The sequence below is a fragment of the Dioscorea cayenensis genome, chromosome 1 (genome assembly GCF_009730915.1).
Source record: "Dioscorea cayenensis subsp. rotundata cultivar TDr96_F1 chromosome 1, TDr96_F1_v2_PseudoChromosome.rev07_lg8_w22 25.fasta, whole genome shotgun sequence".
Lineage (NCBI taxonomy): Eukaryota > Viridiplantae > Streptophyta > Magnoliopsida > Dioscoreales > Dioscoreaceae > Dioscorea > Dioscorea cayenensis.
In genome coordinates, this window is record NC_052471.1 from 769,837 (window position 1) to 784,475 (window position 14,639).

At 39.0% G+C, this 14,639-nt stretch overlaps 1 protein-coding gene across 1 annotated transcript; it reads right to left on the reverse strand.

Annotated features, from left to right (window-relative positions):
* Nucleotides 1–12,090: 12,090 nt before the first annotated feature.
* Nucleotides 12,091–14,632, reverse strand: LOC120265182 (cytochrome P450 89A2-like). The gene is made up of 2 exons (XM_039273076.1): nt 13,287–14,632; nt 12,091–12,479 (listed from the first exon to the last, which is right to left on the reverse strand). Exons 1-2 carry the CDS (start codon nt 14,585–14,587, stop codon nt 12,215–12,217), a joined length of 1,566 nt encoding a protein of 521 aa, XP_039129010.1. The 5' UTR covers nt 14,588–14,632; the 3' UTR covers nt 12,091–12,214.
* Nucleotides 14,633–14,639: the final 7 nt, after the last annotated feature.

The following is a 14,639-nucleotide window of genomic DNA, read 5'->3' on the forward strand; positions in this document are numbered from 1 at the left end:
TAAAGTCGTATTGAGTTTGTTTTCATCCCGCTACTCCCTCGTTCTGTACTTAAACAAGTGGAGAAGATCAATAAAGGGCAACATTGTATATTTATAAAATTATCATTAATTTTTTAAAATAAAATAAAATTATCACAGCCGACCACTCTTAGTTTATTGACATATAATTTTTACATTGATTATTTGTTTTCCGTTTAAAAAAAAAAAAAAAAAACTTGTCGATGTAAGCACAAATGTATTAAACATATATAGTAAGTCTCCATATTATGGACTTGGTCATCATGTGTTGCTTTACTATGCATAAGTTATATCTTCCTTAGGATTAAGAAATTGGACCACGCGAAATGATAATATATATATATATATATGTTTTTTTATCTTTATAATTATTTTAAATATATTTTAAATTATAAAATTCAATTATTTGGGCAGAATACAAAAAAGAATTATTGATCATGCTATAGACTTGGTCATTGTATGTTGCTTTCCTATGCATAAGTCATCCCCAAGGTGTCATCTCTACCTTGGGGATTAAGAATTTGGGCCATGCAAATAATAAAAAAAAAATATTTTTCTTATCTTTACATTTATTTTAAATATATTTTTAATTATTAAATCCAATGTTCAGGCAAAATACAAAATATATATATATATATATATATTGATAGAAGTTCATAGAAAAAACTTTATGTGATCGTTTCTTCGTTTGACTTATTAGCTTAAGAATATAAATATCCAAAATATATGAAGTTTCCTAACCACTTCATTTGAACTTGATTGGATTGGATATGAATATTTTTGGATTTAAAGAAAATGACCTGTTTATGAACCACCTTTGTAAGAGGCCGGGTATTTTCTAATTCAAAGAATACTTGTTCTAATTTTATTTATAATTTATCATATTTAAAAAATTAATATTAAAATCCTAATGCTGATCTTCCGGGAAAAATCATACTTCTTCTCAAAATTAAGATTAATTTAATGAATTGGCAACAAGCTCAAATCACACACGCTTCATGGAAATAAAATTGGCCAAGAGCCTCCGTTAATTACCGATACCATCATTTAAAAAACCAAAAAACATAAAAAAACTGCACTAAATGTGAACTTCTGTAGTTTTTTTCTACTTCTTTTAAAAACAAAACATATTGTTTCTTACTAAATTTTAACAATCTCTTCTCATTACTAACTTCAAAAAAAACATAGAAACTCACTAAATGATGTTTTTCACAAAAAATTATCATCGTAACATTATTGGTAGTTTGTTTTTGCATTAAGAAAAAAATTGACTCCATAGAATTTTTAGGATTTGTCAACTCATCCACCTAAATATAGTTTGCATTCATAACATTAGCTTTTTTTTTAAAAAAAAAAATTGTTATATTGCTCACAATTTATTTTTCATTAGGTAGTTAAAAAAAAACACATGTTCATATAGTCGGCATTTTATCCCCAACAAATCGACAAGCGTTAATTAACCAACAAAAAAAAAATTTTTTTAATGATTTTTAAATACGGATGCTTTATAAATTGAGTAATAAAACACATTATTTTTTTTTAATTTTTTTGATAAAAAGTGGATAAACCACTGATTTATTTAGAAAGAAGAAAACAGGACAAAGATGCAAATACTCTCACCAGAAGTGAGGAGGTACAAAGTACAATAAAGTTAAATGCTGAGTGATAAAATAAGATAAAAATCTAATCAGGCGGAAAGCACCGTCTAGCATCTCAAGCCTGACTAGAAGAGCAGAAGGGTCGACTATTAATGTGGAGCATAGTGGTCAGTCTCGCCAGAAGAATTTGAGACCCTTGCGCTGAAGAAGTCAAGAGAGCGCTTGATTTTCTGAGAAGCATCGTTAAGGGTTTGCTGGTGTCTGTCTGTAGCTGTTTGAAACCAGTAGAGAAGCGTATTAGCAGTTTTAAAAATAATGCTTAACTGAGGCAATGCTGTCAAATGAAAGATACGAGAATTCCTTTCGAGCCAAATATTCCACAAGATAGCACGAGAAATAAGGTCCCAGAGTGGTCGAAGTTGGGGGTCAAGTGACGGAATCCAGGAAGTCCATAAAAGGGGAATGGTTTGAGGTAGTGTAATTGATCCTAGGGAATGGACGAAGAATGCCCAGATTCGTTTTGAGAATTCGCAGTCAATAAAAAGATGTTGTAAATTCTCAGAGGCGCTGTGACAAAGAACACAGGTGTCTGTGGAGTTTTGAGAATTACAACCCTTCTTGAATAGGTTGGATAAAGTGAGAATTTTGTCCTCTCCAGCAAGCCAGCAGAAGAGGGTGATTTTGCTAGGACTACGACTCTTCCAGAATAGGTGGTACAGTGGACAGCGGGTTCCACCGTCAATGAGAAATTTATAAAAGGATTTAACTGTGAAAGTGCCACTTTTTTCAAGGGTCCAAGAGTAAATGTCACTCAGCGCGTGAAAGCAATCAGGGATAATTTCAATGAGAGGAGATAACATATCTGGACGTGGCAGTATGAAAAATATGCTCTGAGTTATTTAGAAGCTGTGAAAACTGCCTAATGGTGATCCAAGGATCCTTACAATCGTTGAAGAGTTCAGGCCAGCGGTATTTAAGTAAGATCCCAGCGTACCAGTGATTAAACCAAAGAGAGGTGTTAGAGCCATTTTTAATCAATTTCGAGATACAAAAACGGAAGGGAAGAAGAGTGGAGGTCACACCAGCCCAAAAGAAGGATTTATTTCTGGGTGGGATATGAAATAAGATTCCGTCAATATCTCTAAGAGAGTAATTAGCATGAATAATTTTGGCCCAACCACTAGTTGGTCTGCAAGTTAATTTCCACTAGTTGGTCTGCAAGTTAATTTCCACCACCACTTTCCTAGCAAAGCAATGTTAAAGATTTGAATATTAATTATACCCCAACCGCCCATGTTCCGTGGTCGAGTGATTCTGTTCCAGGAAATTAATCTGATTCCTTTAGGGCCCAGATCAGGGCCTCTCCAAAGGAAGTCTCTCCGAATTTTATCAATTTCCTTGATCACCCAGATGGGGAGCTTGAAAACCGACATCCAGTATACATGCATGGAGGAGAGTACAGAGTTGATAAGAGTTAAGCGGCCACCAAGAGATAAATAGTTTGTTTTCCATGAGGTGAATCTAGAGCGGATCATTCCAATGAGTTTTGCCCAGTCTAGTCGTCGGGGTCTACGACCAGAGAGGGGAACCCCTAAATAAGTGATTGGGAGACTGCCACGTGAACAGTTAAGAATTCTGGCAGAGGAGTGATGGGGTTGGAAGCCATAGTTGGAAGAGAATAGATAGCTTTTTGAATAATTAATGGTTAAACCAGAAGACCCCTCATAAAGGTATAAAATTAGTTTGATGATTTGAAGATCTTCATGTCCTCCCGTAGAGAAAATTAGAAGGTCATCTGCATATTGAAAGTGGCAGATGCTGTCAGAAGGATTCAGGGGCACACCAATCAAGACTTTAGAGTTGAGAGCGTGGTGGAACATGGCACTCAAGACATCAGTGGCGAGAGCGAAGAGCAAAGGAGAAAGGGGATCACCTTGCCTAAGTCCTCTTTTGCAACGAATGTAGCCCTGAGTGGTTCCATTGATAATGAACTGTGCTTTAGCAGAGCAGAGAATGGAGCTAACCCAGGAGAGCCATTTAGGGCCAAAGCCTCTAGCAGTAAGAATTTCAATCAGAAAGTTCCAGTCTAGAGAGTCAAACGCTTTAGCAAAGTCCACTTTAAAAATGTGGCCAAGACGTTTTCTTTTTTGGAGATTGAAGATGACTTCTTGGGCACCAACAATATTATCTGCGATATATCTTCCCTTGATGAATCCAGATTGTGAGTCATCAACAAGCAAACTGATGACAGAACTTAGTCGGTTGGCAAGTATTTTGGAGATGATTTTACAGGTGGAATTGATAAGGCTGATGGGGCGGAAGTCCACCACTTTGCTAGGCGTGTTGTTTTTTGCAATGAGGGCAATATGAATCCAGTTGATACGTTCAAGATTGATGGTGCCCTCGTAAAAATCCTCACAAAGTTTGACAATTAAGTGTTGAATAGTGGTCCAGTGTTTTTGGAAGAAAAAGATAGGGAATCCATCCGGACCAGGGGATTTATCAGGGTTAAGGCCAAAAACAACAAGTTTAATTTCTTCAGGAGAGAAAGGTAATTCAAGCTGGGATAGATCAATTCTTTCCTTATAATCAAAGAGAAAGTGCCAGTCAAGGAGAAATCTGTTTGGCAAAGCAGTTCCAAAAATTGAGCGATAGTGATCGGTAAAGATTCTACCGATATGATCGTTACCGGTGATCCAGTTACCATCCTGAAGAATACGAGAGATAAGATTTTTATTTCTCCTTCCATTAGCGATTTGGTGGAAGAACTTGGTGTTAGAGTCTCCTTCTCTGAGCCAAGTAATTCTAGATCGTTGTTTCCAGTAGATTTCTTCTTGATTTAAAATGTTGTAAAGTTCAGTGCGGATATGGGAAAGACGGTTAGATTCTTCATCAGAAAGAGATCTGGATTCACGAATAATGTCTATGGAATGAAGTTCAGCTAGGAGATTACATTTAATGATCTTGGAAGCACTATAAGTGTTTTTGGACCAAGTGCGGAGTTTGGATTTTAATTGAGCAAGTTTTTTGGATATGATAAACGCTCCGCAGCCAACAGGGTTTAGTTCTGACCACCAATCATTAATGAGATTAGAGATATGTGGATTGGTATACCAGAACTTCTCAAATTTGAAGAGCCGGGGTTGCTTAAAATGATTTCCAAAGTCAAGGCAGATAGGAGAATGATCGGATCCAAATCTGGGCAGATCGAATTGAGTTGTTCTGGGAAATAAGGAGGTCCAGTCGTGGGAGTAAAGGAATCTGTCAAGACGGACCCATATGGGGCTAACTTGTCCATTGGTCCAAGTGAATTTTCTCCCATTGATGGGGGGATCAATAAGGTCAAGTTCGCTTAGAAGGTTCTGCGATAAAATGATATCTCTAGGATTGGAAATACCCGTATTTTTGTCTTCTAAGGAGAAAACAGCATTAAAGTCACCACATATAATCCAAGGAGTTGTGATGAGGTTTCTTAAAGTTCGAAGTTCATTCCAGAAATTGGATCTTAAGGATCTGAAGTTAGGCCCATAGACACTAGAGCAGGTCCAGGTGGAGTTATCGGAGCGATTAGTGAATTTGATGGAGATGGAAAAGGATCCCTTATGAAATGAGTTGCCAATAAGTTGCGTGTTATCCCAAGCGATAATAATACCTCCAGCAGTGCCTTGGGCTGGAAGGAAGTCGAAGGAGTTAATTCGATTACCTCCGATTAATCTCCAGAGAGAACAATGGATGTTTTGGAGTTTAGATTCTTGGAAGCAGACAATGTCTGCTTTGGAGTTTGAAATAATTTCTTTCACTAAATGGCATTTTGAGGGTCTGCCTAGACCTCTAACATTCCAGCATAAAATAATCATAAATACATGGAATGTCTAATTGGGTCTCGAAGGAGACCCAAGGGATGTGGAGTATGTGGAGTTCCTGGTGGCTTCGAGGGATCTGATTTTTTCTATGCATTTATTTTTATGATTAGGAGAGCCTAGGAATTTAATGCCACAAGAATTACTGTAATTAATAATTTGAGCATCAGACCAAGTAGAAAAAACTGAATTAATTAAGGTGGGCGTACCTTCTCGTGGATCTTCAGGGATTTTTTTCTTGGAAGATCTAGGAGGGAGGGGTACAAACCCAGCTTCCTCGTTCCATCGACCAGAGGGTTTCTTGGGTCTGTCGCTTCTTCTGAGCTGTTTAGTGTTGGTTTGGAGATTAACTGGAATATCTTCCAATGTGCCGATGATTTCTAGTTCAGGGTCGATTTGGAGAGGAGCATGGTCGTCCTGATCGGTGCAGTTTTCATCAGGGAGGAAATCGACATCATCCATGTCGTGATCAAGAATATTCTCGTCTTCTCCCCAGTAGAGGAGTTCTTCATCTGAGGGGATCTCCACGGGAGTGTTATGTGGTGTGGGATCTTGATCATAGAATTTCTCATAGTTAATACTTGGTACCATGGTCCATCCTCCGTAAATGAAGATCCATTTATAACCATCAGGGATTGGTAAATTTGGAGGGTGAGCTTGAAGGTGAGCAGGCATGTTATCTTGCGGGAAAGGGTCGACAGATGACACCTGTCCAAGTTCTGAAATGGATTGTGAATTGTGAAAATCACTAGGTAATTTTTCCTTAATTAATGAGGAATTTATTAAATCTATTTGATGCTTATCTTGATGAATTAAATCAGCATCAGATGAGGGATCCAGAGTGATATTATCACGAGGCAAGGCTACCATTAAAGGTGAGAGATTATTGTGATCATATGAGAGGGAATCTCGAGGCATCTCTTCCGTTGGATGAGTGGGCTTTTTTTCAGAAAGCAAATCACGAAGAGACGGATTCTCAGGAGAGATATCATCTATAGAAATCTCGGCAGAGGATGATGAGCGATCACGTGGTTTGCAGGAATCCCGGGAGAGCTTATCGTGAGGCGGTAGAGACGCGGGCAAAGTTCCAAATCTGATGGTGGGAAGCATATCCCGAGGCAGATTGACGGTCGTTGAAGGACTCTCCATCACGTCTCCACTGCATGGCAACAGTGAAGCCTGTCCCTCGGCACGCTCTCGAGGGGCCGACGGGATCTCAGGGATTTCGGCGAGCAACTGGTCACCGGAAAGCGAAGAAAAACCTCCCTGAGATCCGATAACAGTGGTCCATGTCAATAGGCTAAGGCTGGAGCAATGCTCGACGGCCTTGTCGGAGGAGATATCGACAGGGGTTATTACAATAGGGCCTTTGCCCTTATCGGGTTTGGGAGCATAGTTGACATTGTTGGAAGGCGGAGCAGGGCGATGCTGTGCTGGGAGGTGGGTCGTCGGTCCGTGAACTAACTTGGAACGGAGGATATGAACTCCGTCATCTTCTAGTTTTACAATGAAACTTCTAACCCCGACGTCCACAGTGATCTCCAACGGGAAGGAGATTGAAGGTTTAAGTCTAACGAGGGTACGAAGGTGCTCCAAGGTAACATGCTCCTTCTTCTGGACGTAGATTAAATCGCCCGATCGGGTTTGAGGATGTCGACGATGGAGTCCCGGGCCCAACAATGAAGGGGAGGTTGGTGATCCTGATCCAATTATAGTTCCCGGCGGCCACCGCATGAGAGCCGAATTCAACGGTCCAGTGGGAGAGGGAGATACAGCAAGGGCCATGGATAGAATTGAGGGTTAGAGGGCTTCTCTTCACAGCCATAGCTGCGTCCCTGGCAGAGGACATCGTGAGAACAAAATCATTGTTGAAAGGGGTGATGTGCTCGCAAAGATCAGTGTCGATACACTGGGGGAGAGAATCATGCAGAGAGCGGACACTTACATTGCCTGAGACTACCCTAATTATCACCATCTTCTTAAGCTCTTCTTTCGATTTTAAAATAGCTTCAGTAATTAGCAGGGAAACACGGAGCGAGGCCTTGTTGGTTCTCACAGGGACATGGAGAAGAGGTTTGAGCTCTACGGAGGATCCTCTAGTCTTGTAGTTAGAGGAGGAGGTATCCTGAGAGTAAATATTGGATCGGACTCTTGCTTTTTTGGGGTCTGAACGATGAGAAGGAGAGCGGAGGGGGCAGCGTATGGCGAGGTGACCAGTGCCGGAGCAGCGTTTGCAGGTAAGCTGGTGTCGACACTCATCAACCCTGTGCCCAGTTCTCAAACATTTAGAACCTTGTTTGGCTTAGTCCGGTGAGCGCCTTCTCTTGAGAGAAGTAGGGATGGTGGTGGGCAGAGATTCCTGTGAAGGTGGGGTGCGGGCGACGTCCGCGTAAGTTGTTCCCTCTCTCACCGGAGAGGCCTTGAGATGATGAGGGTTCTGCGAGTCTTGGTTACACTGAGGGTAAGTGTTTCTTTGGGGAAGGTTGGGGTGAAGGGACTGGGGACGAGAGTTCCAGCGAGATCTACCAGAGAAGCCCGCGCGAGATCCACCACGAGAAGGACGATAGTTGCGCGGATCGGCATGAGAGCCAGCATAGATCTCCCGAGAGCTACTGAGGAACCTCATGGCCGGGGTTTCATCGTTTCAGAGTAGGTCGGGCAGGTCGGAGTCATGGTTTTTATGATCTTATAACAAGTAGTCTTGTACCGTATATCAAAAACCATATATCAAAACACATTATTTTTTGTTTTTGTTTTTTATTTTTTTATTAATCATGACAAGAAAAGGCATTGGGCACACTATTCACTAGGACTAAATACGATACACTAAGTTTGAGTATAGATCCCTTATAAGAGGAATTATATTATATTTATTTATTTAAGATATTAATTTTGTCTTTTTAACACTTTTAAATGAAATGCACGTATTTATTAAAAAAACAATTGAACATCACCAACCAGTAAAAATCCTAAAAAGATACCAAACTATGGTCAAATATCAAACTAGATACCACACTTTAATTCATATATTTTTGGATATCACACTTTAATTTTATTTCAACATAAAGGTACGTGTCCATTTCCGATGAGGAATTATTGACCTGGCCGCCGGAATCTTCTTCTTCTTCTTGGCCTGCCCTCTCTTCTCATTCTCAATCTCCTGTGGTTTGCTTTTTTCTTCTTTACTCAAACCAAAAGAAATAATTTGGATGGTTGGAGGATTGTATGGAGGAAAGCTTCTGGATGGTATAAGCTTAGATGAGACCAAGATGTTAAAAAACCTTAAGTCCATGGCAATGGAGAATGGAAATGGAGATGAAATTTGATTCAAGTGTGAATTAATGGAAGCATTTGGAAGAACAAAGCTGATGTTTTCTCCGAAAAAATGATGGTGTGTTTTTCGATGAATCTATGAACTCCTCTTTGATCTATGCATGGTTTCTTGGTTCTGACAATGAAGGTACGTCCAGTGTTAGTCCAGTGATGAAACCCCAGGTCTTGAATAATGATTGTGTTACAGTTAGGAATGAAGTTATGATAATATTCATCACCATTGTTACTACATTGAAAAACAAATCAAATATAAGTATGAGTAATTATATATATATATATATAACCTTACATATATAATTATGAGAAAGAAGCCAAGAAAGAAACTTCCAAATCCTAGGAATTATATGGAATATTATTGAAGTATTTAAAACAAGTAGGAAGGAAACAAATGAATAAACTCAAAAGAGAAAATTAACAGAAAAACATATACATGCATGAGCTCTGTACTTACAAAATGAGAGGTTGGTTGCATTCAAGGTGCCTTGAAACTACATGGAAATTGGGAAGAGGTGGCAATGAAGGGGTTCCAAGAATGTCTTCTCGGTGTTGATGATGGTGATCCAAATTTGAAGACTCCGTCATGATTCTTTCTTTTAAGCTCTTGAAAGTCACAAGATTTAAAAGAAATGAAAGGGAAAAAGAGAGTGAGAAAAGAGGGCAGAAGAAGAAGAAGAGGGAGAAGAAAGGGGGATGCCGATATGGCAAATTTTGGGATGATGTGACTCAGAACGGGTGATGATGATTAAAACGCATGCCACGTGATCATTTCGGCGGCCACGTTAACAATTCCTCATCGAAAATGAATGGGTATCCTCCATTGAAATGAAATTAAAGTGTGATGTTAAATAAGATACGAATTGAAATTCGGTATTTATTTTAATATTTGACTATAGTTTGGTACTCTCTTAAAATTTTTACCCCAACCACTTGCTTTTGGTCGTATTTATCATTCAACCACAATTTGTTATTTAAAAAAAAACCTTTAAACCTTTAATTTTGAATTGGTTTGTATTTAATTTTTATTTATTATAAATCTAATTTAATTCGATCTATTTAATCAGTCTAACTCATATACCATAACATAATCACCATACGGACAACGATGCAAATTTAATCCTTATAAGATTTTATCTTAAAACTTCATTATTCAAATATATATTAATAATTTCTGTAATTATTTTATTAATAAAAAGCATATCATATATTTTATAAACTAATAATTATATCCACCCTAGAAGCAGTTTATACTCCAATTGACAAAGGCAAAATAAATGCCCTCCATGAAGCTTCCTACCATTTTTTTTCAATTTTTTTTTGAAAATGTGGATAAACCACTTCGCATTAATAAAAAATCAGATACAAAATTCACCAACCACTAGATGTGGTAAAGTACGACAAAAAGGAATAGCATAAAAAGGGCAGAAGCCCCCAAAAGAGAAACAACCAGCTCAGAGCCTAGCCAATGTTGGGGTCGAGCGCCTCTTTTGAAGGTCGGGTCTCGCCTAAATCTTTTGTTCGGGGACCAAGAAACTCCAAACTTCTTCTGACAGTGTTGATATCCTCATCTATCTTCGCTCTAGGTCCCTCTGTGATAGAAGAGCACCAAGATACAAGCATACGATCAATTTTCACAATGAGGCAATGTGTATGCATAACATTGGCATTAAAAATAAAATCGTTCCTAGCAAGTCAAATATTCCAAATAATTGCTTTCGCCACTAAGTCCCCAAAAGCCCTTCTTTCAGTATGCAAACATGTTCTCCAGGGGCCCCAAAGATCCTTGAGAGAGGACGGTGACTGGGGCAACTGAAGTATTCTGGTGAAGTATTCCCACACATGGTTGGCAAAAGAGCAGTGTATGAACAGGTGGTTGACCAACTCAAACCCGGCATTACACATGACACAGATATCAGTAAGTAATCTATTTCAACCCCTTCGTGCTAGGTTTTCCAACGAAAGGATTTTGTTTTGCCACACAAGTCAGTTGAAAAGGTTGATTTTCTTAGGGCACCAATCATGCCAAAAAAATCTCAACACCGGACATCTGAACCCCCAATCGATTAAGAGATTGTAGAAGGAATTCACCGAGAACGTCACATTTGCGGTAAGTCTCCATCGCTCCTTATCTCCCAACAGACTATCAGACGTCCACACACTAGCAGGAGTATGTCTAATTTGTTTATTACCGGTAAAGGGAAGCTCATCCAATAAGTGGATAAGCTCATGAATTGTGCCATTGGGACGGGGGCTGGCTCTGTATTCATCTGGCCACAAATTCATTGGTGCACTACGATTTAGCCAACCATCTTTCCAAAAAAGTGTTTCCTTGCCAGTAATGACTTCATGAGAAAAACAACTCCTAATAGCCGGTAAACAGCTCAAAACCCCTTTCCAAAAGAAGGAAATCCTACCAGCCTGAATAGGCCACAAATTCGAATGGGATAGACCGTAGTTGTATTATATCACCTTTGCACAGCCCCAAGAGGGATCCATCATGTATTTCCACAATATTTCCCTAAAAGATCCTCACTACAAGAAAAACATCAATTAGCTTGGGACAATTCCCTAGCTAAAATTGTAAAATCCCTAGGTAATATTTATTAGCGAGGGATTTCCCAGGGATTAACATTCATGGGTAATAACCTCGTGGGTAATAATTTACCTAGGGATTTTATATTCCCTTGCTAAATAGCAACGAATTATTCCGTGGGTAAATAATAAATTCTCTAGGTAATTAATGTTAATCAATTCATCAATGACAAGGAATTTGCTTCGAAATATTTTCTGAGAAATCTCTGTGTAATTTAAGTTAATTGATTCGTCATAAACAAGGAAATTGAACCTTCTTCAAATATCTCCAAGCCTTCAAGTTGTCACACCATCATAAGCACCATAACATTTTGTTGCCACCTCATCATGGTGGTCAAATGATTTCAATTGTGTGCGATTACACTATAGTACCAATGCACAATAATGAATCAATTCAATGTAAGCATGAAACATTTTGAAAAACTACGGCATCATCGATTTTTTTTTTCTTTTAAGTACCCAAGTGAGATGCGAAATGCAAAATTCTTGAATATTTTTTTTTAAAAAAAATAAACCACAATGTCTTCTTTCCGTTGGTTGTTTTTTTATCAATTTATGTAAGATTCAATTTTTGAAAGGGATCAAAAGTGATTCATCAACAACAAAGGGGAAAAGTGGTTAAATAGCAAGAAAAACCTACCTAGCGTTTTTGTCTTTATCGTATAATCATACACAACCATTTGATTCTCATATTTATAATTAATTATGCTGTAAATTGTATTTAATCATCAAGAGTTGAATATCAAGTCACACCCATAGACAAATGCATACACATAATCGCTAATTTATGCCAAACCAACCTATTCAAAACAAATATTAAATTCTTCTGGCAATAACTTTAGCGCGGAAAGCAGTTTTTATAACAATAGTAAATTCTGATTTTTCTTGATCAACATCTATTTCTTCTCCATCTGCAGCTTTCCATTTAAACTCTTTAAATAAATTAGCCACAAAATATCCCAAATGCAGCATAGCAAGGTCAAGTCCTGGACATATCCTTCTCCCAACTCCAAAAGGCATCATCATGATTTTTTTATTCCCAGTTATATCCGTTCTTTGTCCTTCACCGCCTTCCATAAACCTAAATAATAATAATAATGATAATAAAATCATTTATAAAAAATCATAAAATATGTTAATGATATAAAAAATAATATTCTAAAACATCTCTTCTAGATACAATATAATATACTAGATGCAAAACATACAAAAGCACAGTACTGAAATGATTCTTCTTTAAATTTCAATAAAGAAGTAATTACCGAGAAACTACTAAAAAAAATTGCCATATTCATTTGATTTTTATATTTACTTTAAATGCTACTCTCCTAATCTAAAATATCAAAGAGAAAATTTGTATTTCAACCAAGTTTAGTCAATATTTTTTTTTACAAAGCAATAAACACCACCCTGTAAAAAATGTCAAGGGACAAATATAAACAGTAGTGCATTAATTACGGTGGCTTAACAACCCCATCTTAAATATTTATTAACTCGGTATGGTATCACATATAGCAATTACAATCCTACCATGCCCAATCTCTCACGTGGGATTTGTGAACAGTAAATAAACAGTAGTTCTTCATTGATTATGTAGTGTATATACACAATATTATAATGGTATTGGTGACTCAGTGAGTCTGTTCATTCACTATTCTTATAATATACCATTACACTAAATAGTGGTTATTGCCGATAATTTTTTTTTTTAACTTATGCCTATTTATTTTCCAAATTTTAAAAGAACGAATTCAATGTAAGCATGAAATATGCAGCAAAACTATGGCCTAAAAGAAATTCATAGAGACCTGGAAATTGTTCAGGATTCTTTTTGTATTTACCAAGATTTTGATTATAATATATATAAAGAACGCATATATAAACATACCTTTCAGGCCTGAACTCCATGGGGTTCTTCCACACCTTCTCATCTCTCCCAATCTCTGCAACCATGAAATTTATAGAAGCACCCTTTGGAATCACGTATCCATTGAGCATTGCGTCCTCTTTGACGCTGTGGGGTACTACAAAGTGGCCGGGTGGATGTCTTCTAAGTCCCTCAAGTATCACTGCCCTGAGATAAGGCATTCTTTGAAGCTCCTCCTCCTTCACTTCCTCTGCTTCACTCCCAACCACTCCTTGTATTTCATCAAACAGCTTAGTTTGTATCTCCGGGTGCTTCACCAGATTCGCCATGATCCACTCCAGAGCAGTCGCCGTTGTGTCGGTGCCGGCGATGAGAAATTCAGAGCAGATGGTGACCAGTTCATCATCAGTGAGTTTCCGGTTTCCCTCTTCAGGGAGTTTGATGTCTAGAAGAGAATCAAGATAGGAGTAGACAAACCTCTCCTTTTCATCATCACCCCGGCCTTGTATGTTCTGCTTCTCTTTGTGCTTCTCTCGAGTTCTGATCAATGGTATGATTATGTCCTTTTGTTTCTGGAGGAGATCCATGGCCGTGTTCCATCTCTTTCGGAAGATGAGCTTGGAGATTCTGGGAAAAAAAGCGAAGACAGTGAGCTTGCTGGAGTACAGAAGCCAGTTCCTCTCCGCCGTTTCGATGTCTCTAATGGCCTTCTCGTCGAGCTTCTCGCCGAAGCACATGAGGACAAGCAAGCAGAACATGGAGAACTGGAGATTTTCTTTGAAATCAAGGACGATGCCGTTGTTTGCCTCGGCGCTGGCGCGGATCTTGGAGATGAGGATGTTGAGAACCCACTGCCTGCCATTGGAGAAGAGCTTGACTCGAGAAGGGTGGAGGATTTCGGAGATGAGGTTGCGGCGGAGGAGACGCCAGAGAGGACCGTAGGAGGCGGAGCTGATGTTGTGTTGGTTGCTATTGAAGACGCGCAAGGCGGGTAAGGCGGGGGGACGGTCGGCGAAGACTGCGCCGTTGGTGACTAAGGCGTCGTGGGCAAGGTGGCGGTCGGAGATGAATATCGCGCAGTTAGATCCGATGCGGAGCGTGACGATGGGGCCAAGGCGCGCATGGAGGTCTCGGAGGAGTGGCTCAATGTTTCGGAGTGATGTCCAGAGCCATTGGAGGTTGCCGAGGATGGGGATGGCGGTTGGGCCTGGAGGGAGCCCTCCACTGTTGTGACTTTTGAAGAAGAAGAAGAAGATGGTGGAGATGATGAAGATGAAGAGGGTGGTGGTGGATATGAGGAGCCAATTTAGCATCATCTCCATTAGAGTCGTCGTGTGGCGTTTGTTTTCCTCCCACTGCTCCCTGGTTCTGTAC

Bases quoted from the DNA above. Each gene is read 5' to 3' on its own strand.
- LOC120265182 (XM_039273076.1), bottom strand. From the start codon at position 14,587: ATGGAGATGATGCTAAATTGGCTCCTCATATCCACCACCACCCTCTTC. The intron at 12,480-13,286 runs GTATGTTTATAT...ATTATTATTTAG, and splicing joins ATGGAGTTCAGGCCTGAAAG to GTTTATGGAAGGCGGTGAAG.